The 25,339-nt window shown below is 51.5% G+C and overlaps 1 protein-coding gene across 1 annotated transcript; it reads left to right on the plus strand.

Moving 5' to 3' along the window:
* Positions 1–6,161: 6,161 nt before the first annotated feature.
* IL22RA1 (interleukin 22 receptor subunit alpha 1) lies at positions 6,162–25,320 on the plus strand. The gene is made up of 7 exons (XM_001501288.6): positions 6,162–6,297; positions 10,480–10,612; positions 11,548–11,726; positions 13,593–13,768; positions 18,343–18,481; positions 22,205–22,326; positions 23,320–25,320. Exons 1-7 carry the CDS (start codon positions 6,255–6,257, stop codon positions 24,271–24,273), a joined length of 1,746 nt encoding a protein of 581 aa, XP_001501338.2. The 5' UTR covers positions 6,162–6,254; the 3' UTR covers positions 24,274–25,320.
* Positions 25,321–25,339: the final 19 nt, after the last annotated feature.

Genomic DNA, 25,339 nt, shown 5'->3' on the forward strand with positions numbered 1-25,339 from the left:
CCAAGCTGAGCTGATTCACCAAGTTCCTTTCCCCGGAATTCCTGTCTTCCTGGCTGGCTGCAACAGGTTGTGTTCCAACCTGCTATGGCCCTGTTTTCCCACTCTGAGGAATGGGAAAGCCCGGTATGCAGAATGGGGCCACCACATGAGCTGCCAAGATGAGAAGTGATAAACCCTGATTCTGGTCCACTCCTGAGGCCCAGCTGCAGCCATCGCCTCGGCTTTCCTGCGTCCTGGTTTTTTAAGCCATCTCCCAGGGCCTTTTGTTGCTTGGAACCAAATATCCTTGTCAATGCACATTGCGTGCACATTGCAGCTGGTGGTCAGGTTGGGCCATCTGTCCCCTTGAATGGATGTGCGGTAGGTCCTTTCCAAAAAACTGGGCAGAACTTCATCCCCAGGTGACTCCCAGCCATCTCCCAGCCTGCCTCCCGCGACTGGTCACCTTTTGAGCCTTTCTTGGCCTGTTTGCTGCCACCTTCTGGACAGTGGTGGGATAGCAGGGCTGCAGGATTGCAAGGGTTCTTACCTGATCGGAGCTAAGGGCAGCTCGGAGAGAAAGAGTTGGGGCAATGGATGTTATGTCCTGAGAGCTCCTTTAGGGAAGGGACCCTTTTCCTCCTGGCACCAGCACCTGGCACAGCATGCGAGTTTTGGTCTTAAACAAGTGAATGAATGGATGGGTGAGTGAATTGTATGAATCGGAGTCAGTAAGGGGCTGGCTGCAGCTGACTTACGTGTAAGGTGGCTGGAGATCTTGCATTAGACTCTATCCCAGATCCCAAATTCCTGTCCCATGCAGATGATCATCCTCCCTCAACCCAGCATCTTCTCAGAAGGGGGATCAGTCCTGCTCCGTGAGTGAGATGGCAAGAGAGGAGACAGAAGTGGGGGACAAACCAGTACCTTAATCCCCCAATGGTAACTTGCTGTTTTCCGTATGAGTTAGCACTTGGTCAACGGCTGCTTGCTTACAGTTTCCTTGAGCTCATTCCTGAGTGCACAAAATGGGACTAAAGTGATGAGAGTTTCAAGGGTTAAAAAAAAAAAACAGACCAGAAGGTATATCTGTATCTAAATGAGTGAGTCAGTTCCATGAGTCAATTACTCCAGAAACACTGGTTGGCACCAGGACCTGTTCCAGCCCGGGGAGCCCCACCTCTCGGCAAGTGATGATACAGCGTACAGAGGTGTGACAGCTTTTATAAATGATGAAGTCTTTTTTTCCCCTTTACTGTTAGTTGTGAGTTGGGAGGAGAAGCTGGGGGTCCTGAGGCAGGAACACCTCAGAGTACACCGTCCTGGTGGGAAAAACCATCAGCAGGTGGTGGGAGGCCCCTTGCAGGCCTCCAAGGTGAGTTCTTGCACAGCATAACCTAAGGGAACACTTGTCACTGCCCTCATCGCCCCCTCCTGCACCCCCACGCCTGCACACCCAGGAGTCTGGGTTCTCGCAAAAGTTTTTAAGGAAACTCACTTGGTCCTGGGTTCCTCATCTCTTAACAGAGGAGACTCAGTGCAGGAGGTCTCCTCCTCAGAAACTGTCCAGAGACATCGACTCCTTGAATTCACCCAGCAGTACTGAGTAGAGACTAATATTTCCCTCTTGTAGATGAGGAAGCTGAGGGTGAGAGATGAAGCGAACTGCACACTGTGGGCAAGTGGCAGAGCCGGGATTCGAAGCCGGGTCTGTGCCCAAAGCCCATATTCTGTTCACTGCTTGGTGTCCAGGGGCCATATGAAACTGTTCCCTCAATCCTGGCGTGAGACACAGGATCTTCTTAATATTTTTAAGAAGGATGGTCTTAGAAGCGTGTAACACGCTTCAGCAACTCCTTACCCTGAGAGGGAGCTGAAATTGTAGGCAGAGTGGAATAAGTGCTGAGCTGAATTTGTGCTTGTGTCACCAACCATTGCCTTGAAGGGAATTCTGCGATGTCAGGGGAGGTTTCCAACCCCAAAGTGACATGGATGCAAAGGCCACTTGAGCTCCAAGGGCCCTTGGAGGCCTTCTAGACCACGACTCCTGTACAGACAGAGAAACTGAGGCCCAGAGAAGGGACAAGACTACTCGAGGTCACCTGGAGTCAGGTGCAGGATTGGGACCAGACCCAGCCTCCCTACATGGGACATCTGAGTCAATGTCCCTGATTGACACAGCCCAGGCTTAGAGCCAGATGGACTCAGAGGGGGTCTGATTCCCAGGCTTTTCTCTAAGAAGAGGGTCCAGGGTGGGTTGCCAAAGCTTTGCTCCTTGCTCCTCCTGTCCAGGAAGGGCCAGGGACCCCCCCCCCCCCTTCAGGCTCTCTCACTGCTGTGTCACCAACCTCTCCCCTCCAAAGTACACCCCACTGCCTTTTGATGTTCATGCTTCTGCAGAACAGGTTCCCGCATCCCTGGGTGTTGAAAGAAGGGACAGGAGCAGCTCACATTCCTAAGTATTTGTCATTTTAGGATATGCTTTTTCTGCAGCTTAGGAATGTCCCACGGGCAGTGTTGAAGCCCTGGCCAGCTCCCCCCAGCACACTCATTCACTCAGCAAATATTACTAGGTACTCGCTCTATGCCAACTCATGCTGGACACTGAGATATCAAAAAGAGCAGGTTACACGCCTTGGCCCCGGAGTCGGCAATGGGGCGAAACAAATAACATGGTGCGATACACACTAGGATGGGGCAGCTTCAGGGGCCACTGGAGCACAGAGCTGGGGCTCCTAACCCAACCCCATGAGCGGCTCACATAGGGAAGCTTCCTGGAGGAAGTGAATTTGAGAAGAGATCTGAAAAATGAACAGGAATCAGACAGGAAAAGGGAGTGGAAAGCATGTTCCGGGCGCCGGGTGCAGCCTGGACAAAGGCTCAGAGGCAAGACAACACAAGGTGCATCAGAGAAATTTATCAGAGAGAAAAGAAGTGCGTTTTCCTGGCAGTCTGAGCCAGAGGGAATCGGCAGGGTGACTCTGCTGCTGTGAAGGCCAATTCTGTATAAGTCAGTGTTGGATAATTGCTCTCTATTCAGTCACGTGGAGAGAACAGAGAAATGCAAGGGCTGCTCTTTGCTCTGAACGTTTTCTGCCTCGCTGGGGAGACAAGGACCATTGGATTTTACAGACCAGAGAATGCGATTGTCTAGCAAACAGCTACCAGTGGTCACAACCACTCACCAAATCCCCCCAGTAACCAAGAGCAGCGCATCCTAACGTCAGCCTCCCCATTGTAGCGAGAGCTATTTCCTTAAATCAGAAGAAATTTGCCTCCCTAAGATGTCCCCTCTCTGCACCCCGGTTTTCCTGTTTAGAGGTAGTTACAGAAGGCGGAGAGATCCTTCTCATGCAACAGCCCTCCGACATTTGAAGATGCTGCTGGTGTCTCACCTCCGCCTGGCCTGAGTTGCTCCTTTCCAGTCTTCAACATGAGCACAGCTGAAGAATAATATTGGACGATGCCCGATGCGCAGCAGACGGGAGCTCTAGAAGGATTTTTAAATTAAGACTGCGGTGAGCTGGAGCTGTCATGAGCATCTTGCAGGAGGAGAAATCATCCCAGACGGCTTTGAAGAAGAGGGAATTTAGCTAAGGGAGAGGAGACGGCATTCGAGGACGGGGTACAGCCCAGACAAAGACTCTTCTTTAATGCCTATTTGTTTTGTTCAGTAACCTTGCGTTTCCTTAATGTAAAATAATATATTTCCTATAAAAGCTGTAGAAAGTCCAGATGTGGGGCCAGCCCGGCGGTGTAGCGGTTGGGTTCATGTGCTCCACTTCAGCAGCCCAGGGTTCACAGGTTCAGATCCCAGGCGTGGACTTTCACACTGCTCATTAAGCCATGCTGAGATGGGGTCCCACTTATAAAATAGAGGAAAACTGGCACAGATGTTAGCTCAGCGACAATCTGTCTCACCAAAAAAAGAAAAGAGAGAGAAAGAGAGAGAGAAGAAAGTACAGATGAGCAATGGAAGGAAAATAAAAACCACCTGTAATTGTATTGCCACCCAGGGATAACTCCATTAATATTTTCGCATTATAATTACATCCTTCAAGACTTTTTTCTCTGCATGTGTATGAATGTGTTTTAACCAGGCTCGTACTAGACATAGTTTATGCCATGCTTCTTTTCATTTGGCAAAATATAGAGAATCTTTGCCAGGCCACAAATCTCTTTTCTCCAGCATCATTTGGAAGGCTGCATTCATCTTGCATCGGGTGGACAGACTGTTATTCATTTAAGCAAACTCATGTTGTTGGACATGAAAGCTGTTCTCTTTTTTTTCACTATTAGAAATGAAGTCTGGATGTTCCCAGTTCCTTAACAATCCAGGCAGGTTCCTTCCCGTTAATTCCCACATAACCAGAGGCTCTCACAGCTATGGGGAGTCTTCTTCTTCCATCCAGCTCTCTCCCCCAGGTGTTCTCGGAGTGGCCAAAGAAGGCTTCCCGTTCCACGGAACTAACTTCCTCTCGGACAGCCAGCCAAGATTGCTCCAGATTGCTCTTCCCCCTACAGGTCACTTCTCGCCATTTTGTGACCTGTTTCTCTGCCCATGATCTCTCCACACCACCTTGTCCCTAAAGTTATCAAAGGCCCCGTATCCATCATGGTCCATTCAGGAGCACAGAAACCTCTCGAGGCTTTCAAACCAAAGGAGTTTCATACAAAGGGGTTGGTTACCCGGGTGATGGAAGAGCTGAGAATCCATTCAGGGACCTGGAGGCAGCCCAGAGATGGGCCACAGCAAAAAGTTGCCTCATCCTTCGAGTTAAAGGGAAAAATGGCGGGGTGCGGGGACGTTGTTACCAGAGCCCAGGAGCTGGCCACCTGACAGAAAGATGGTGGTGGCTGCCTGGCCAGAGGGAACTGGAGCTCCAAAGGACACACAGCCATTGCTGGGGTGCCACTCAGGGCAGAGAAAGAGGGGTAGGACTACCCCGACTTCTCTCCTCCGCTCTCCTGGCTTCCTCCAGTGCCTCCCGTTGGGTGAACCCATCAAGAAGCAGTTAACAAAGGAGTCTGAGAAACATAATTTCCTGCAATTACAGGAAATGACCGGCCCAAGCCGTACCTTAATCCCTCAAACCATAGCTCAAATTCGACTGCTTTGTCAAACAAACCTGGCCAAAGACTCAGGGCTGATGGAAAACAATTACAACATAGAAAAGAACAACTTGAATACAGCTCCCTGGATATCACGGCCTACTACATCTGAAAGCTAGACCCAATCGGGTCCCTTAGCCAGCTCTCCTGCTATCAGGCTCAGCCTGCCGTTGTGTGACTGGGACCAGCCAAACTCTCCCCAGGGGCAGAGGGCTTTGATTGTGTCCACCCTAACCAGAGTTCAGGCTCCTTCAACCTTCTCTGAGGCCCAGCAAGGAGAAAATAATTCCCTAAACACCCATCCCAGTGGATTTCACAATAGTCCCTGTGGATACAGCTCTGTAGGGCAGTATACCGGGTGAGCAGTTTGAATCTACACAGTCCTAAACCAAAGGTCCATTCATGAATTTTACTCCCCATCTCTAGCACAGTAGAGTCACTAACGTTTCGGATCTGTTTTTTCCTAACCTTTTGCAGGTCCCAGACTCCAAAGGCTCAAGGTCAGGGTGCCTGGGCTTCTCAGACTGTCTAGGAGGACAGCTATCCCCAAGCCCATCATCCAGGCTGGGGGACCTGCTTTGATACGGGGCACAAAGAGGGGCAGCAGCATCCTATATGTGCTCCTGCCAGAACGAAGCCAAGGAGTCATAGCTTTTCCTTTGCCACAAGGAACATTCTGGAATGTATTTTCTGCTCCCTTGTCCAGTTATTTTCCTCAGGGTAAATCCCTGAGAACAGAATCACTGGGGCAAAAGATATGCACGTGTTTCAGGCTTTTGATACACGGTGCCAAACTGCTCTCTGATAAGGCTGTACATCATGGATGATTTTTGCCTTTTCTGCCTCTCGGTTCCCTGATAAACCACTAAAGAGTCTTAAGATGAATCAGCTGCCAGACCAGATAAACAAGCCGACCTGTCACTGTGGCTGTTTTCTGCAACTAGGAAGGGAACTCCCTCGGTTCCCGCCCAGGCCCTGGAATTTCAAAGCACGTAGGCCAGGCACCTTTGTACCCCACTCTCCACTGCTCTGGTCCCACCCTCCCCTTCTTTCCCCGCCCCCGTGCCCGGGTGGAGCCAGCTGCCAAGGCGGCAAAGCTTCCCAGCCCTCCCTCGGTGCTCGGCCCACAGTGGAGGCCCAAAGAGGGCTCTGTGCCCGGCCCGATGAGGATGCTACTGACCATCCTGGCTGTGGGATCCCTGGTCGGTGAGTGCCCCAACACCCTGTGGTCAGACTCCTTCCCACCCCAGGGGCCCATGATCAGGGTTGTCTCCCCCACACCCCACCCAGCCTCAGGACAGGCAGTTTCAGTTTCTCCTCTGCTAAGGGCTGAACTGGGTGCCGAGTTTCCTTGGAGAAGTGGATGCCAACTCAGGTTATGGGGGAGGATGAGAGGGTCTCCCTCAGACCCTGGGTTCTTCCAGAGACTCAACTGACCTCAAGACTCAGGGAGGCAGCCAGCTGTCTGAACAGGGGGTGCTGGATCCCCTGCCGCAGAAGATAAAGAACTGGCTTGAGGGAAGCCGGCATCCTTTGATCCTCAGAATGTTCTGGTAGAAGTTGTGCCATCCATTCTCTGCTTCTGGCTGGCACTGACCTGACAAGGGGAGGCAGGGGAGGGACCGGATGGATAAAGCTTGAGTCTGGCCCTTGACTCCCTTCACGCCGCTCCAGGGGCCTCTTCCAGCCCCTCTTGCTAGATCTAAAAGAGCATTTTCTCCCACAGTGGCCAGGTCTGCTGCATTCATAGGTCCTAAAACACCAGGGTCCTTTTGAAAACAGGACTAAAGGGCACCATTTTCAAATCCAACAAAGTGGATTTTGTTGATCCACCGTTAAGGAGAAATTTCAGACAGACACGTGAGATCCTAGATCGTGTCTCTGCTCCCTGAGAAATTTAATAAAATTCAGGCAGCTTTCTCGAGAAGTGAAAGCATAGTCCTGACTGAAGAGGAGGAGAGATGGCCTCTACAAGGCCCTTTCTAGCTCACGTGCAGAATGAGGCCCATGAAGCCCCAGAGCATCCCGGTCGCCTGTACTCACGTCCCCAGCCAGTGCTGACTGGATCCACAGTGTTTCCAGCTGCTTCCTGGGCACTTCTAGCATCACACTAGGCCCTCCACTCCACACTGGGCTCGTGAGAAGCTCAGGAGACTTGATGTGTCCCCAAGAGACCCCAAAATATGTTCCTTTAGACCCCCACTCATTCCGGTTGAGAGTCTTGGAGGCTCCTGACCCTTTAAGATGAGGGACCCACAGGAAACAGCCCTTGAAAGACGGCTACGAGTCTTTAATCTCCCTCAGGGGACCCAGTTCCCCATCCCACCATGCCTAGGCTGATTGATGAGCATGTCGAGTTGTTTCTGTGTGTTTGTTTTTCCTTAGCTTCTCAACTGGTTGACACAGAATTGCTTTTTCATGCAAGTAGGAAAACTTCCTTTTATCGAATCTGTCGGTCTGTTGGTCTCTGGACAGCACGGGTCTCCTCAGGATTTCACAGTGTAGACGTTCATCTGGGACGTGCAGAAATGACACGGGCTGAGGAACGATGGTTTTGAGGAGGAAAAGGATCAAATACGGTGGGAGGAGAGGGGAGATCTTGTTAGCCCTCAACACCTCCTAAAAGAGGGGGACCAGCCAAGGTCTGTGCACCCCAGTTCAGGAAGCCAGTTTCAGCTCCTTCCTGGAAAGTGGTGCCAACCTCCACCTGACCTGGGCCCTTTCCCTCCTGAGCATGTCCCAGCCTCAGCCTCACCCCGATCCACATAGCCTGCCCAGGATACTGACCCCCAACCAGCAACCTTCCCACTGCAGACCCTAACCTACCACTAGGAGAAGCTAAGCCCACCCCCAGACAGACCCTGGCCCTCTCTCAAATCCCACCCTCTCTCTCTCCTGCCCTTGACCCCCTGCCCTAAGCCCCCATGACTTTCTGACCCCACGTGGACTCCTTCCCTCAATTTAAGACCCAGCCTTGAATCCAGGATCCTCCCTCCAGAACTGCCCCCAATGCTGCCCTCATTCAGATTCAGACAAGATGTCAACCACACCTTGGGGCTCAGCAGCATAGCCATCACACTGAGTAGATGCCGTAAGACCCTGGCAGTCCCCAAGACCCCATGCTGGGGGCTCCAGGAATCCTAGAAGACAAATATCTCTGCAGCTTCTAGGGCTGACCAACCCAGAGTCAGAGAGGAGTGCAGCCTTAGATTTCGCCAGTGGGTGCACAGCAGGGTGGACTGTCCTAACAGTGTTTCCCACCCCCACAGGTGCCTCTCCAAGCCTGTGGGCCCCTCTTGCAGAAACACTGCATGCACACTCGGAGCAGGGGAATAAGCAGCTATCCACTGCCTCACAGCTTGGGCTGCTGGTGGTCACGGTCATGTCCAGGAGGAGCACACACACATCAAAGGCACACATATACACAAGGCCTCCAGGCCTCCACTCAACTGCATCTGCAGTTGTTTACTTCCCGCCCCAGCCAACCAGACCCTTCTGAGCATGCTCAGAGCCACTGCTGGCTCTGGCCGCCATTTTCCTGCACCCTCTTCCTCTCCACAGACCTAGCTTGGAGGGCTGAGGGGAGCGTTTTACAAGTCAAAAGCTCTTATTTCCGATGAAGATCGCTTCAGAGGCAGCAGCCCCTCCGTAGTCCCCTTCCTCGGCCTCTGGCCTTTACTACCCTTTCCTTGACATAACCAACAGTAGACTTGGCAGAGGCCTAGGCTGGAAGAGGTGGCTGTGAACTCTTCAGGGCCAGCTTCTCCTCTCCTCTCTCCTCCCTTCGCTGGGCCTATTATCAGGGGCTCAGGCCACCGAAACTCCCCAGGCGGAAGAAAGAGTAAACAGGACAGACCCCTCCCTATACCGTGAGTCTCTTGCTTTCCCAGATCCCCTGTCCTCGCACTCAACACACACATATAAGGACTTCCTACGTGCTAAAGGCTCTCATAGACGTTGCCTGTTGCATCCACCCCACAACCAGTCCAGCACTGCGATGGATAGTGTAGGCTCTGTCACTCCCTAACAGTGATACTGGGCAAATAACCTTCTCTGAGCCTCAGTTTTATCACCCACAAAATGGAGATAATGATAGTAGCTGCCTCATCAGGTCTTCAGGAGGCTTTAATGAAGTAAGAGCCCTGTGTCCCTGTGCATTTGAGGTCCATTTCATACACGTCAGCTGCCGGTGGTGTTATTATTTGTATTTAGTAAGTCAAATCACTCCCATTTTAGAGACGAAGAAATTAAAGTTCTAATAGCTTTAACAGCAAGGCCGCCCTGCCTGTATATGGCCTCAGTCAGCATCCGTCCGCACTACGAAGTCCACAGAGCTGCCAGGTGCCTCCGCCTTCCTGAGAAGGCACGGGGTGGGTGGGCAGGGATGGGTTCCGCCAGCAGAGAGGCAGGAATTCACAGACATCTTCTCCACCCTTGTTTGAAGTTATTGACTCTGGCCAAGTTACTGCTTAGACATCTGAGCTGACTCTCTCTAAAATACGGTGCCACTCTCTCTAAAACACCAACTTCAGGTGGCGTTAAGAGGTGAGTGAGAGACGATAACGAGTATTGGCAAGGAGGCGGGATCACTGGACCACTCAGACATTGCTGTGGGCCTGTAAGATGGTGCAGCCACTTTGGAAAACAGTTTGTTAGTTCTTCAAATAGTTAAACATAGAATCAGCATATGACCCAGACAGTCCACTCCCAGCTGTACACCCAAGAGAACGGAAAACATATGTCCACTTAAAAACTGGTACACAAATGTTCACAGCAGCATTATTCATAATAGCTGAAGAGTGGAAACAACCCAGATGTCCATCAACCAAGGAATGGATAAATTAAACGTGGTATAGCCACACAATGGAATATTATTCATCCTTAAAAAGGAAATGAGTGTTGATTCGAGCCACAATATGGATGAACCTTGAAAACATGATGCTACATGAAAGCAGTCAGACAGAGAAAAGGCCACATATTGTGTAACTCTGTGTGAAAAGTCCAAATAGGCAGATCCATGGAGACAGAAAGCAGAGTAGTGGTTTCCCAGGGCTGGGGGAGGAATAGAAAGTGACTGCCTGTGGACACAGGGTTTCTTTTTCGGGTGATGAAAACATTCTGGAATTAGAAAGTGGTCACAGTTGCACAACTTTGTGAATATGCTGAGAAACCACTGAATTGTACACTTTAAAATGGTGAATTTTGTGGAATGTGAATCATAGCTCAATGGAAAGAAAAATAAGCAGGCCGGAGAGCAGCGATGGGTGGTGGACCCAGGCTTTCGTGAGTGGGTACTACCACTCACTCTCCCTCACTGGACAGTCTGTTAGGAGGCTGGGGGGCAGGGCCCACGAGCCCACCGGCTCACAGTGCTCCCACTTCCCGCAGGTGACATTGCTGAGGACACCTTGGATCTTCTTCAGCACGTCAAATTCCAGTCCAGCAACTTTGAAAACATCCTGACGTGGGACAGCGGGCTGGAGAGCGCCCCAGACACGGTCTACAGTGTCGAGTACAAGACGTAGGCTTCCCTCCCAGCATGACCTCTTTCGACTCTGCTCTGGAACCAACCCCTCCAAGAAAATCGCCCCCTTCCATGAGTCCCCACAGCCCCCACCTGGATTGGTGTTACACAGCTCCCCCCTCCTACTCAGCTATAGCTTTGCTCCTGTATGTTTTTTGCGGAGGGAGGAGAAAATCATGGATAAAAGTGCAGGCTCTGGCGTCAGACAGCCCTGGCTTGAACTCCAGCTCTCGCCTATATAACTTTGGGCAGTTGGGTAACCTCACCAGGCCTCAGTTTCCCCATCTGTAACCTAAAAATAGCGATAGTACTTTCATCATAGGGCTGTTAGGTAGATTAAATAAGGTGGTCATTAGCACTTGTGCCTGGCAAATTATAAGCTACTGATAATTGTTTTATTATTATTGGTGAACATAGGTCAACAGAAAGTTGTGCCCACCGCCTCAGGCCCATGCCCCCATTCCCCTCCCTTGCAGCAAGTAGGGCTGGCATGGGCTCAGGAGTCTGCAAACCTGGGTTCCATCCCTGGTCCTGCCACTTCGTCCTGTGTCTAGTCACTTTCCCTCTCTGAGCCTCAGTCCCCTTATCTGTAAAATGGGGATAACAATGCCCACCTCAAAGGGTTGTGGTGATGACAGGCCCAGAACGTGGACTCAGACTGGCTGGGTTCAAATCCTGGTTCCCCACAGGCGTGCTTCAAACCCCTGGGCAAATTCTACTTCTAAGCCTGAGCTTCCCTGTTTGAACAGGAGGGAGGATAATGTCTGAGCATCACAGATCATGGTGAGGACTAACAGATCGCCCACACAAAGGGCCTGGGCCACAGAACGTGCTGAGTAAATATTAGCTATCGTTATCGTTATTAATAAGCCGCAGGCCCAGTGCCAGGCCTGCTCAATAAAGGGGCGCTCCGTCCCCTTCCTCACCTGCAGGTACGGAGAGAGAGAGTGGCTGGCAAAGGAGGGCTGCCAGCAGATCACCCGGAAATCCTGCAACCTGACCGTGGAGACCGGCAACGTCACAGAGCTCTATTACGCCAGGGTGACCGCCACCAGCGCAGGGGGCCGGTCAGCCACCAAGATGACCGACCGCTTCAGTTCGCTGCAACACAGTGAGTAGGAGCCGCTCTTATTTCCGGGGATGGCCCAGAAGGGACTGTGGGGGGATGGGAGGGCAGTCAGGGCTGTGACTTTTACAGAGCATCCCTGTGAGGTTGTTCGTCTTTCTCCATCTCTATCCCCATCTCCCTGGTTGAGACCACCTTCATCTTGCCTCTCAACTACAACCAAGGCCTCGAACTCCGTCCCCCCAGTCCCGCCTTGACTCTTCCAATCCATAGTCTTGGTCTCGGTTTTGGTGTCACCTCCTAAGTGAGCGTCCCCACTCCCAGCCCTGACAACCCGATTTCACTAGGCCACCACCTGTTATTTTCTGTCATAATAAACTCTTCATTGTCTTCACAGCTCATATCACAATCTGCGATTATGGTGTTTGCATACACATGTATCAGCTGCCTCCCCCTCTGACACATTAGCTCCACGACGGCGTGTGTGGGTGTAGAACCCACCATGTTCCCAGCCCCTAGCATAGTGCCTGGCACGTGGGAGATGCTCCATACATAATGGATGAATGAACGAATATGAGCTGCCGAACTCCCCACCCAAGTTAAGCAGGTGGTGACGTTCACCAATTGACTTAAAAGCCACATGGTTTTTTGAGAAAACAAAAAAATGAAATTAAACAGATTATTTTTTTCTTGGCTTGTTCATTAATACATGTTTATTATAGAAAATTTGGAAAATACAGAAATACACAAAGAAAAATAAAAGGAGCCCAGAATAACCTGAACAGTAAACATAACTGCAGAGACTAGCAACTGTGTCTACTCTTGTAATCTGGTTGGTTGTCTCTCTGAACATTTGCCTGTGTCAGTAAATATTTTTCCACAACGTGATATTTCGTGGCTGCAAGATGATCCGTTCTGTGGGGGCACTCTGATTTACCTCCCTCCTTCCTTTTTTGAGGGCATTTAACTCAGTTCTTCAATTTTATAAAGAACATGACGGTGAGCAGTCTGCTAGCTAAGCTGTTTTTAATGTTGGAGGTCAATGGACCCTTGAGGGATTTTTATAAATTAGCTTCAGCAGAAGTGGGGTTCATGAATCCCTGAAATTGGGTGCAGGATTTCTATACATGTACATTTTCGGGGAGACAAGATCCACAGCATTGGGGCCGGCCCGGTGGCCGAGTGGTTAAGTTCGCGCGCTCTGCTTCGGCTGCCCAGGGTTTCGCCGGTTCAAATCCTGGGCGCGGACATGGCACTGCTCATCAAGCCATGCTGAGGCGGCGTCCCACATGCCACAACTAGAAGGACCCACAACTAAAAACATACAACTATGTACCAGGGGGCTTTGGGAAGGAAAAGGAAAAATAAAACCTTTAAAAAGAAATAAAAGATCCATAGCATTTATCAAATTCCCAAAGGGGTCTGTAAACCAGTAAAGGTCATTTAGTTATTTGGAAAATTCCATCTCGAGAGAGACTGAAGTCTTAGGCGTGGCCTTTGAGGCTGAGTCAATAACAATGGGTGCCCAAACAGTGTTTAGGATATGTGGTTGAACCGTCAGTCCCCAAAGCTGCCATTGCTGATAGACCAGGGGAAGGGTGCTCCGGGCAGACTCAAGTGGGCATGTGGAGGGGCTGGGGCAAGAGCCTGATCCACATAGGGGGCTGGTGCCCCTCTCCCTGGCTCTTCCCACCGACCCTCAGTCATCCCTTTGGCAGCCTTCAAGCCAAACACCAGTTCTTGCAGAACTGTCCTCTTCTCACTGCTGGCTTAGCTGATGCTTTCAGAAGCGTAGCTGGGGTCCGGTGGGAGGAGAGCAGAAGCAGTCATTCCTCCCAGCCCAGGGCAGCCTGGGACATTACTGGCTGATTCTGACTTTTTCTCTTCTCTTTTCTCTCTCTCTTTTTCCAGCTACCATCAAACCACCTGATGTGACCTGTATCCCCAAGGTGAGATCCATCCAGATGATTATCCATCCCACCTCCACGCCCATCCTCACAGGGGACGGCCGCCGGCTGACCCTGGAGGACATCTTCAAAGATCTCTTCTACCGCTTAGAGCTCCACGTCAACCAGACCTACCAAATGGTAAGTACATGTGCCGCCCCGGTCCTTCCCGGCCTGGGAAAACCGTGTCCCTCTCAGTTAGAGTGGCATTGCTTTAAGTCAAACGGAGCTGTGTTATATAAGTCAGCATTCCACAAAACACATCCACAGCCTCCCTCTTGTCGATTCACACGCACATAACATGCTAAAGTCCCTGACAAGTCCTGCAAAGCCGAGACTCCAGTTTAACCTGTTTGGCCCAACTTCTCTGAAATTTATTTGACCAGAGAAACTCCTTTTGTTTTGCATTATATTTATCTTTTTTCCTTTTTTTTTTTTTACTTTATTTTTTGCCTAATGCCTTCTAACATCCTGGGAAACAACCTCTATTAAAATCCTAAAGTGTCCACTTTAGAAAATGCTACGATTAGTTTCTACCGCTGTGGTTCTTTTTGCTGGTTCCCCACTATTATTGGAAACTGGATAGAGGCAGTGTCTTAAGATCAGTAATAATGAAAGATGGAAGGCAAGGGCATAAACTGTCAAATGATATACAAGTTATTTCTTTTTGTATTCACAAAATATGCGGTGTTTTCCCCCAGCATGTGCCACTAATCCATAATTCCACTGAATGACTCCTCCTGCACTCAAGGAGTTTATAATCTAGTGCGTGTGGGAGGAATTAAAACAAGAATTCAAACAGCTACAGGTAGAGGGACATAAGGTTATTGTGTGGGGCTGAGCAGGGGGATGAGAGAGAGGAGATGTCAACTTAGAGAGATCTAGAAAGACTTCCAGAAAACTTTCTGGTGCCAATACCAATTTCCACTATGCCAGGTATCTAGATATGCATATTATGTCATTTAATTCTCACCGTGAGGTAGGCACTATTACCTCCATTTTCCAGATGAGAAAACAGAGGCTCAGAGAGGTTAAGTCACTTGCTCAAGATTGTTCAGCAAATAGTATAGTCAGGATTCAAATTCAGCTCTGTTCAAAGCCCACATTTGCCTCCCCCCCCCGCCCCCTCCCCCCTCCCGGCTTACACAATCCCACCACGATCAAAGAGAAAAGCAGGAAAACTTAGGACATTGTCAGAAAGCACAAAACTGCCCAGTTTGGCTGGAGCACAGGGACATGTAGAGCAGTTTCTCAAAACTTGGTTCCAAACCAACACCATCAGAATCTCCTGTAGCTGTTGTCGAAATGCAGGTTCAGGGCCGGCCCGGTGGCGCAGCAGTTAAGTGTGCACGTTCTGCTTCGGTGGCCCAGGTTCACCGGTTCAGATCCCGGATGCGGACATGGCACCGCGTGGCAAGCCATGCTGTGGTAGGCGTCCCACATATAAAGTAGAAGAAGATGGGCACGGATGTTAGCTCAGGGCCAGTCTTCCTCAGCAAAAAGAGGAGAATTGGCAGCAGATGTTAGCCCAGGACTAATCTTCCTCAAAAAACAAAAAAGTTTAAAAAGAAAAAGAAAATGCAGGTTCTGGGGCCCCTTCCAATCTACTTAATCAGATTCTACGGTTGCACCCCTGGGACCTGAATTTTAGTGCTTCTTACTCACCCTGAAGTTTGAGAACCACCGAGGGAGAGGAACCATGGGAGGTAACCCTGAGAAGACAGGCGGGGCCGTGCTGACGAGCTCCGCGGTGATGGATGGAGGAATTTTTGTTTATTTCAGTAATCGGAGGAGGCAATTAGAGATTACTGAGTTGGGAGAGTCCTTATCACAACTACATTTGGGAAAATATTTGGGGTTTTACGAAATATTTCATTGTTATTGATTTCCGATTTGACTCAGTTCGTGGTGAGAGAACACACTCTGTATGATTTCAGTCCTTATAAACTTACGGGGACTTGCTTTATGGCCCAGCATATGGCCTATCTTGGTGAACGTTCCATGTGCACTTGACAAGAATGTGTATCTTGCAGGTGTTGGTGGAGTGCTCTATAAATATCGATTAGATAAAGGGGACTAATAGTGTTGTTCAGATCTTCTATTTCTTTCCTGCTTTGGGGGAGGTCTGTTGTTCTTTTAATTGCTGAGAGTATTAAAATCTCCAGGGAAGATCGTGGATTTGTCTTTGTGCCCCTTTAATTTTGTGTGTAATTGAAACTCCATGCTCAGACACATACACGTCTACGATCGTTACGGCCTCCTGATAAATTGACCCTTTCATCATGATGAAATGTCCTTTTTTATCTCTAGTCATACTCTTTGTAGGGAAGACTATTTTATCTGCTATTATATGGCAACCCCAGCCTTCTTATAGTTTGCATCGTTTATCTTTTTGCACCCATCTGTGGACCTCTCTGGTCTGCGGTTTCTCCCCTTGCTTTCCAGCTGCTGTGACTGCCCTGACTCCCTCTTCTGCTTATTCAAGCCAGTAAGATTACAGAGGTGCTGCCTAGGTTTCAGCCATCTCATACGGTATAGACGAGAGGCCTGCTTTCAGGCTAAAAGACCAAAAAAGGGGGACATTCTCCCAGTGTCATTTCCTTCCTCCTTTCTCCAATATCTGCCCGCTTTTGCTTACTTTCCAATGCCTGTAGGAAGTCTTTATTCTGGCCAGAGTTTGTAGTTGTTATTTTAGGGAGGGTTGGTCCAATAGAAATGATAAATTACCGAGAGCAGAAGGGAGAGAAATTGAACGTGGGAATAAAAGAGAGATCAGGTGGGAAGTCAGGGGGGCTATTGCGATGGTGTAGGCCGGAAGTAATAAGGGGCTGAACCAGGATGGAGGCAGTAAAAACGTGGGGGAAGGAGGACGCTCAGGGCCCTGGCAACTCCACTGGCCTTGTATCACGTGATATTTAAAGTGTGCAGTTTAACCACATGAGTTTCACAAAACAGTAAGTTGTAAAATCAGTTTATGTACTTCTTCACCCAACTTCATCCCTCTCAAAGGAAAAACCAACAAAGAACCACAAACTTTGGCCTCTTTGTGGCTGGAAAAGGCAAGGCATAGCCGAAATGCAAAGAACCAAAGAAGATTCTTAGCTTTTGAACTCCCAGGAGCACAGCTTGTGGCCCTTTAAATGATGGTTTATGGATCATTTCAGAGCATTAGGTACAAAGGGTGTGAGGGGCATTGGTCAAAAGTGGCTTTAAGGGTTGGGCCTTGGGTATTATAACAAGAAAGTCTCTTTTAACAGAATTAAGGAATCAAGAGCAGGGGTGGGGTTGGGGTTGGGGATGGGGCAGGACCCACAGAGAGGAGATCAGCATGTTCGGCCACGGTGAGGCAGAGATGCCCAGAGAGTGCTGTCCAGGAGGGAGCCAGCAGAGCGCGTTAGGAACTCCACAACTCTCAGTGAGATGGGCTTGGGAGTTATCCACACCCTGGCGATCACAGGAGCCACGGGTCCAGATAAGACCACCAAGTAAGAGCGGATGTGGAGAGAGTAGAAAAAGTGGACGAGGAGCGAATCCCGCAGAACAACACTCAGGGGCTGAAACCAGTGAAAGAGCAATCAGAGAGGTGGGGGAGAGCTGGAATGATGGACTGAGGCAGCCGAGGGAGGAGTTCAAGGTCAAAGAGGCTAGAGCCATACGGGAAGGTGAGAACTGGAAAGCAGCTCCAGCAGAAGGGTCTGCAGACGCAAAGGAGCACGGGCTTGCTTCCGCAAGCAAGGCGTTTGCAGGAGAGACAGGCGTGCCGCATCACCAGGGCCCAAAGGGCCAGCTGGGCTCTAGAGAGAGAGGAATGGGCAGGAGGCAGGGACCAGGATTTTATCCTGCAGTGTAGGCCAGGCCCTCAAATGATTTTGAATAGAGGAGCGTTGTAATTATATTAATCCTTTAGAAAGATCACTGTGGCACCAGGATGGATATGGAAGTGGACAGGGGCAAAAGCAGAGACAGGCGACCAGTTAGGAGGCCACTGCAAAAGTCCGGGCTAAAGATGTCGAGGCCCAGTTAAGGCAGAAGCTACGAAGAAGGCAAGAGAGGGGGGCCAACCCGGTGGCTGAGCGGTTAAGTGTGCACGTTCTGCTTCAGCAGCCTGGGGCTCGCCAGTTTAGATCCCAGGTGCGGACGTGGCACCACTTGGCAAGCCATGCTGTGGTAGGCTTCCCACATACAAAGTAGAGGAAGATGGGCACGGGTGTTAGCTCAGGGCCAGTCTTCCTCAGCAAAAAGAGGAGGATTGGCAGTAGATGTTAGCTCAGGGCCGATCTTCCTCAAAAAAAAAAAAAAGAAGGTAAGAGAGGGATGGATATTCAAAGGCGTTTTGATGTCTAATAAAGAAGAAAGAGGAAGAGAGGAGGAGAACTCGAAGAAGGAGGGATGATGGTGATGGTAGTGATGGTGGCGGTGCTGCTGATGGCGGTGATCATAGCAGCAGCTAGTACTTATGGAGTGCTTACTACAAATTTCCTGGAGTGCCAGGAAAGTGCGTGGAGCTTGGCAACTGACTGGATTTGGGGCTGAAGCACAAGGTAGGGGAATGGGAATGGAGTATTGGAGACTGACCCCCGGTTTCTGGTTTGGCCAGCTGGTGGCACCATTTCAGCAAGTGTGGTGACCCAGGCAGGGGCCTGAGCACGCGTACTTGGGCTCTCTAGGGAGCTTGGCTTGTAAGAGAGTCACTCTGGGTTCTCTGTCAAATTCAGTACCTTGCAGGGCCGAAGAAAGAATACGAGTTCATGGGCCTGACCCCTGACACGGAGTTCCTTGGGACCATCACGATCTCTGTTCCAACCTGGTCCAAAGAGAGCGCCCCCTACGTGTGCCGAGTGAAGACGCTGCCAGGTAAGGAGCTGAGGCCAGAGGGAGGCGGGCTCCTGAAGTCAAGTCCTGCCTCTGCGCTTTCCTCCCTGTAAGCAAGGGGAGGATGGCGGTGCTCTAAAAACCTGCACGATTTATTAGTTATTAGTGTATTATTGAATTCAAGCTTTGTTTATCCATAAATGAGCTAGCTGATGGGTTATCATGGCACATGTTTGATCTCCACCTTCCAGCTTGTATCTGGATTTCCTCTCTCTGGCAAGCTTTGTGTGTACCCTGGCAAGGCAAATTTACCTTAATATTAACCCAAGTGAGATATACTGGAAAATAGTCTGCATAAGGGGGAGCAGAGACGATAAAAAGATCCCTCAATATCTTCCAAAGTCAAATAACAATCACAGTGATGGTAACTAGCATTTCTGCAGGGCCAGCCAGGACCCGGCTCTACTGAGCGCAATCCTCGTGAGCAATCTATGGGGCAGGTATTATTAGCATCTCCGTTTTACTGGGGTAAGTGAGGTTCAGAGTAGTTAAGTAACTTGCCTAAGGTCGCACAGGTGGTGAGGGCTAGAACTGGGTCTCGTTCTGGAGACCACATTCTCGCCACTGCGTCACCATAGAAACAGTTTTGAGTCATTGCTAGTGAAGTGGTGTGCCGTGCTCCCTTCCTCTAGCACACTGACACTCGACTCTTCATAAGCATCATGGTCTTGTTCTTAGTGCTATCTTCCTAGAGATAGGAATGTTGTAATGCTCAGGGCCGCACGTCTAGACGATGGAAGTGATAGCAGTGGCCTGGGTGGATTTGGAGAAACAGCCTCCCCCTTAGTCATCGTGCTCAGATGGATGATGTCAGTAGGTGATTTCTAGTCTCATGAACAGAGCGAGGTGCTTGCTACAGGCTGGGCCCTAGGGTGTAACTGCAGCTGCATCGAATCATCATCGAGTAGCTTCTGGTCCTCACCTTTGTTCAGAAACTCAACTCATCCGTTTCCCCAAGAGGCTCCGGGACACTGATCTCTCCCCCCGAGTCCCAGGGCATTAATTTTCAGGGAACGTTATACCTGGCCTCCTGCTCGGGGCACGCCCTCCTGGGGAACGGGCTGCTGGGGAGACCAGAATAGAACTTGGCAGGAGGACGAGAGGAAGGAAACCAACTCTACAGACACTCAGCTGGGAGAATACACGTGACTTGGGATCCTCTGCCCCTGACTGTACCAGACAAATCTCGCCCATTCCTGCCCCGCCCCTGCCCCGCCTGCTTTTTGACCACATGCAGACTCTCCATCCTTATCTTTCCGTTGCCTTGTCCTTACGTGACCTAGCTCATGATATCATACTATTTTTTTCTAAGACTTTAGCTGCCTTTATATATATATCACATTTCTTGGTGGCTATTTCTTGCTGACATATAGAAGGCACTTTATCCTTAAAAAGAAAGTATGTTAATAATTCCTACCATTTATTAAGTACCTATTGCCAAGCACTGTGTTAAATGCTTTACCTATATTATCCCATTTAATCTTTAGAACAATCCTGCAAGTTGAGTAGCATCATCCCCATTTGACAGAGGAGGAACGCTGGCTCAGAGAGGTTAAGCAACTTGCCCGTGATCACACAGCTGGTCAGTGAACCTACTTAGGGCCATTCGATCCTGAAGCCTGGGCTTTAACTACCACTTTGCAATTTTGTTTACAGCTGGTCCCCTCTGCTGCACACTTCCCCCTCTTACTTCCATTTCGGAGTGATGTGTCCTGCCCTTGACCTGTATTCTGAGGTCTATCTTATCCCCAGAGCCCAGAATCCCCACTTTATCTACCTCTGTGGTCATGGAGCATCACCAAGAATCATCCCGGCATCTTGATGCTGGAAAGGGCTCTAGGTGCCCCAGCCTAATTTTACAGATGAGGGAACTGAGGCATCACTGTGTCGTGGCTGTGAGGATGAGCTTTGCAGTTATACATGTCAATCCGGGATTCTCCACTGAGTAGCTGTGTGACCTTGGTCAAGCCACTTAACCTCTCTGAGATTCAGCTTCATTATCTGTACGAAGGGAGCATCCCTGGCCCTCTGTATTTGGTGGGATAACATAGGTAGAGCACCGCGCACAGGGCATGGCATGTAACAAGAATTCAATAACCGCTGGATACTGTTATTAATAAATGGGAGACCAGAGAGGGTCGTGAAGCAGAGAGAAGGATGATCAGCATATGCATATCTGGCTGAGCCAAACCTCTAATACCCTACACTCCTTACTCCCAGGCCAGTGTAATTTTTATTATTCCATCCCGCCTCCCCAACGGTGACGTGGTGTATGGGAATGTTCTAAGTTCTGATCCTGTCCTGGGACAAGGAGCAGTAACATTAGGCATGTCATGTAGAGCCATTCAGGTCCTATCTTCTCCCTGGTGCAGGGACAGAAGTATCACCTGACAGGGGACAGGGAATCACTGACGCACGAAGCTGACCCAGAGAGGCCTGCGCCACAGGGCGGGGGGGAGCAGCGAGGAGTGGGCTACAAGTAGAGGCTCCCGCAGTTCTCAGGGGTCACAGTTGCCAAGGTCATTGGCAGCTGGAGGCCAACTTCCCAAGCTGAAGTCCCATGGGGGCCAGGAATGGAAGGAGGGTGACTTGGAGAGTCAAGACCCCTGCATGATACAAATTGCCAGTTTTAACAAAAACTCCAACTACGTCTTCCTTACCAAGCCCCTCACCAGTCCCACTTGGGCTGGTGACAGGAAGTGTGTTGTGCTAAGAGCTGGCTGCTGCCTGCAGGGCCACAGGGAGAAGGCTCTCCGCTGAAGCCCTCAGCGGTCGCTCTCCTTTTGCGGAAGGGCAGTGCCTCTCCAGGCCCCTCCTGAGCAAGGTCTTCCCTGATGCCCAGCCCACGACCTTGGTGGGAGGTAGGGAGGACAGGCCCTTCCTGCTGCCACCTCTCTCCTCGGTCTGCCTCTGCCCTGCACCGCCTGCAGGGAGGTGAGACTGTCCTCAGACCCAGGCAAGAGGGCCCCACTTTAGAAGGCCCTGCCCCGGCCCTGCTCTGGCCACGGCCCTCCCCACAAGATGATGGGTCCTTAAGTCCAAGTGGGCAGATGCTCCTGGAGCCTGTGGTCTCCTTTCCAGACCACGCTCTGAACACCTGAGACCCTGAAACTCCCCGTTCAAATGTCCTGTGTCCAGTTCAGGCAGATCTCTTCCTTGGGTCCTTCTTCTGGAGGGCAGACGCTCTGTTGATGGGCAGACCCTGGGCCCAATGGGTGGCCAACGAGCGGCTATTTGTCGGGGGCATGGATGAGCTTGGCTGTGTGGTCTGGGGGTCCGTATCCCTGTGCGCCAGGCCCCTGGAAGTGTGGGATGGAGCCAGGATGGGCGAAGGGCCTGTGGCAGGCTCTCCCCGCACCTCCGCATCTCAGCACAGTGCCCTGAGGGGCCAAGAATTCAAACTTCAAAGCTGGCCTTCCAGGGTGTGATGAAAAGTCTATTTATCAAGGTGGGAGTGTAGAACATATTTTATAGGACCGTGTAAAACATGATTTATAAGTTTTGAATATTTAGACATGTGGTACGTGACCCTCCATCTGTACTGTGGCCCGGCCCTGCAAATGTCGGGGGTAAGAGAGGCCTTCCCAAGCCTGGCCCAAGAGGGCAGGAGAGGAAAAGGCCAGGTCTGCAGCACCCACACTTAGGACGGGGTCCAGGTCAGATGCCAGCCTCACCCTCCCTGCCCTGTGCTCTTTGCTCGCCCAGACCGGACATGGACCTACGCCTTCTCAGGTGCCATCCTGTTCTCCACGGGCTTCCTCGTCGCAGGGCTCTGCTACCTGAGCTACAGATATGTCACCAAGCCGCCTTTGCCTCCCAACGCCCTGGTGAGCAGTCGCACCTGGCAGGGGGAAGGGAGGTCCAGGGAGGGCATGGGCCCAGGGATTATGGCTCTTCCTGAAGTGCAGGGACCAGCCCGCAAAGCAGGGAACTAGGCCTCATTCCTCCCTTCCAACCCAGAATCCACGAAGCCGTGGTCCAGCAGGTCTCAGAGGGGATCAGAGAGGGGTAGGTGATCAGAAAGGGTGGACACGGAACAGAAAGCCACTCACTTGAAAGGGCCAGGCAGAGAGAACAGGCCGCTGCCAGGGGCTGAGAAGTGGGGGGCACCCAGGGGAGACCTGGAGCTCAGGCCCTGTCCGAATGGGCCGCCAAGCTGCCACCTGGGAAGCCAGGTCCGGCGTGGCCAGATCTTCACATTTTTTAAAGAGAAATCAGAATTTCATATTATAACATGAAATCTCCCAAATTTCAAATGTTGGCACCTACTTTTTAAAATGTAAAGCCCTGTGTCAAGCACACAAGTCACATCAGCAGCCCCAGTCTGGCCACCAGCGCTGCTTCTGCTAAAGCAGCAGGGCCCGCTGCAGAGGGGGTATAGAGGCTCCGGGAGCCAGCTCTCGCCCCTCCGAGGGCTTTGCAGTCGATGTCGAAGCCCCCATGGGCCATTTCCTGTAAAACTCTCCGGCCCCCCATGATCCCCCATCCTTTCCCAGCTTGCCCCCTACATCAGGCCCTTAGGGACCCGTGAGCAACGAGCCGTGTGGGCCACCACCTCGAACCTCCCCAAACCTGAGTGAGCTACTTCCTGGACTGTCCACCTCCTAGAGACCCACAGCCCAGCATTTATCTCTTTCTCCCTGAGATAACCCAGTGGCCCTCAGCGAAGGGCCCAGCATTCAGAGGAACCCCCAGGAAGTGAAGGGGACGTGTAGCTATGCATCTTGAAGAAGCACCCGAGGGAGGACCTCACCCACCCGCGGCACCCCACGGAGCTCAGGACCGGCCCTAACAGGTGAACTGTCGTTGTCTCCGCGCAGGACGTCCAGCGTGTCCTGACCTTCCAGCCTCTTCGGTTCATCGAGGAGCACATCCTAATCCCCGTCTTTGACCTCAGCGGCCCCGGCGGTCTGACCCAGCCTGTCCAGTACTCCCAAGTCAAGGTCTCTGGGCCCAGGGAGCCCCCAGGAGCCCCACGGCAGCACAGACTGTCTGACGTTGCCTACCTTGGGCAGCCGGACATCTCCATCCTCCAGCCCGCTGGAGTGACACCTCACCAGACACTCTCCCCCCTGTCCTATGCCCCGCAGGCTGTCCCTGACGTCAGGCCCCCATCCTACGCACCTCAGGTGACCCCAGAAGCTACACCCCCATTCTACACTTCACAGGCCATCTCTGAGGTCCAGCCTCCCTCCTACACCCCTCGGGCCACTCCGGACAGCTGGCCTTCTTCCTACGGGATATGCGTGGAAGGCTCCAGCAAGGACTCTCCACCTGTGACACGCTCTGGTCCCAAACACCTCGGGTCTCTAGATCAACTCCAGAAAGAGTCACTAGCTGGAAGCTGTATCTCAGATGGCCTTTCCCTGCAGGGGGTGACCTCCTTGGCTATGGAGGACCCCCAAGAACCAAAATCCTTCCAGCAGCATCTGGGGGTTCACACGGACAGCACACCTGACCCTGATGTGCTACACAGAGGGGAACCAGGGCCAGCAGGGTACCTAACGAGCCAGCTGCCCCTCCTCTCCTCTGTCCAGATCGAGGGCCACCCCATGTCCCTCCCTTTGCACACTCCTTCCCTCCCATGTTCCCCTACAGACCTGGGTTCAAGTCCCTGGGGCCTGCTGGAGTCCCTCGTGTGTCCCAAGGATGAGGATCCAGTGTCGGAGACTGAGGCCAAGAGCCTAGCCCCTCGGGGCTCAGAGCTGGAGCAGCCTGTGGAGCTGGACTCTCTTTTCAGAGGCCTGGCCCTGACCGTGCAGTGGGAATCCTGAGCAGAGAATGGGCAGGCCTGGGGCTTCTTCCTTGTCCCCATCCCAACGTCACATCCGTAGCCATCACTCCCATGCCCAACCAGGCTGCACACTCTGCAGCCCAGCCTCAGGTGGGTGCCCTGGAGAGAACCAGAGGCAGGCGGACGCTGGGCCCTGCCATGGCTGAGCTCCCGTTGGAGCAAAAAGACATGATGGGCACTCCAGCCAGAAGAGTTCCAGGAGTGCTTCGTGTGCAAGTGAGCATGTGCAAATGTGTGCACACAGAGCCCTGCAGGGCGTGACAGGACAGTCAGAGTGTGGAGAGTCAACGCAGGGAGACTTCGGGCCCCAGGGCCCCAGCTCCCTGTACGCTGGACACAAAGTTCTCCGGGAGCCCACCTCGCTTCCCCCATTCCCGGCCAGTTTTGTAATCTAGTGTGACAGAGAGTGAGGTCTCTGCCTCCTCTGTGATTCCCCAAAGGTGAGAAAAGGAGTCTAGAAAAGGACGCCTCATAGCAGGCTGGGCAGAACCAGAACAACCTGCATGTCTGCCAAGGCCAGAGGCTGCAAGACGGCGAGACTCCAGGGCGGGGCGCAGCCTGGGGTTCACTCCCAACCAGGCTACTGCCTGACGCTGCACCATTTCAACTTCATTCCTCTGCCAGAGGCTTTGCCCCGAGTGAAATGCAGGTCCAACTGGGAGGGAGAACATAGAAGCCTTTTCTGCCGGCAGCCATTTCAGACCCTGTCTGGAGAGACGGGTTTAAAAGGAACAGGGCGCCCCCCGGCCTTGGAAGGAGACACAGCAACAAACTGTGCTTCCTTCATGATTTTAGAAACCCAGCCGTGGGTTCAGCCCATCTGGGTTCAAGTTCCAACCACACTACTGACTGGCTGTGGGACTTCAGGCAAATGAATCAGTGTTCAAAACCTCAGTTTTCTCATCCGTAAAGTGGGGATGATAACACCTACCTCACTGGGTTGCGGTGAGGAAGAAATCACATGGTGTCTGTAAGGGCTTAATGGTGTCTGGCACATGGATGGCGCCCAATAAATGTAGCTACTTCCTGTTGTGGTTTTTTAAAAT

The sequence above is a fragment of the Equus caballus genome, chromosome 2, assembly GCF_041296265.1.
Source record: "Equus caballus isolate H_3958 breed thoroughbred chromosome 2, TB-T2T, whole genome shotgun sequence".
In the NCBI taxonomy this organism is placed as follows: Eukaryota; Metazoa; Chordata; class Mammalia; order Perissodactyla; family Equidae; genus Equus; species Equus caballus.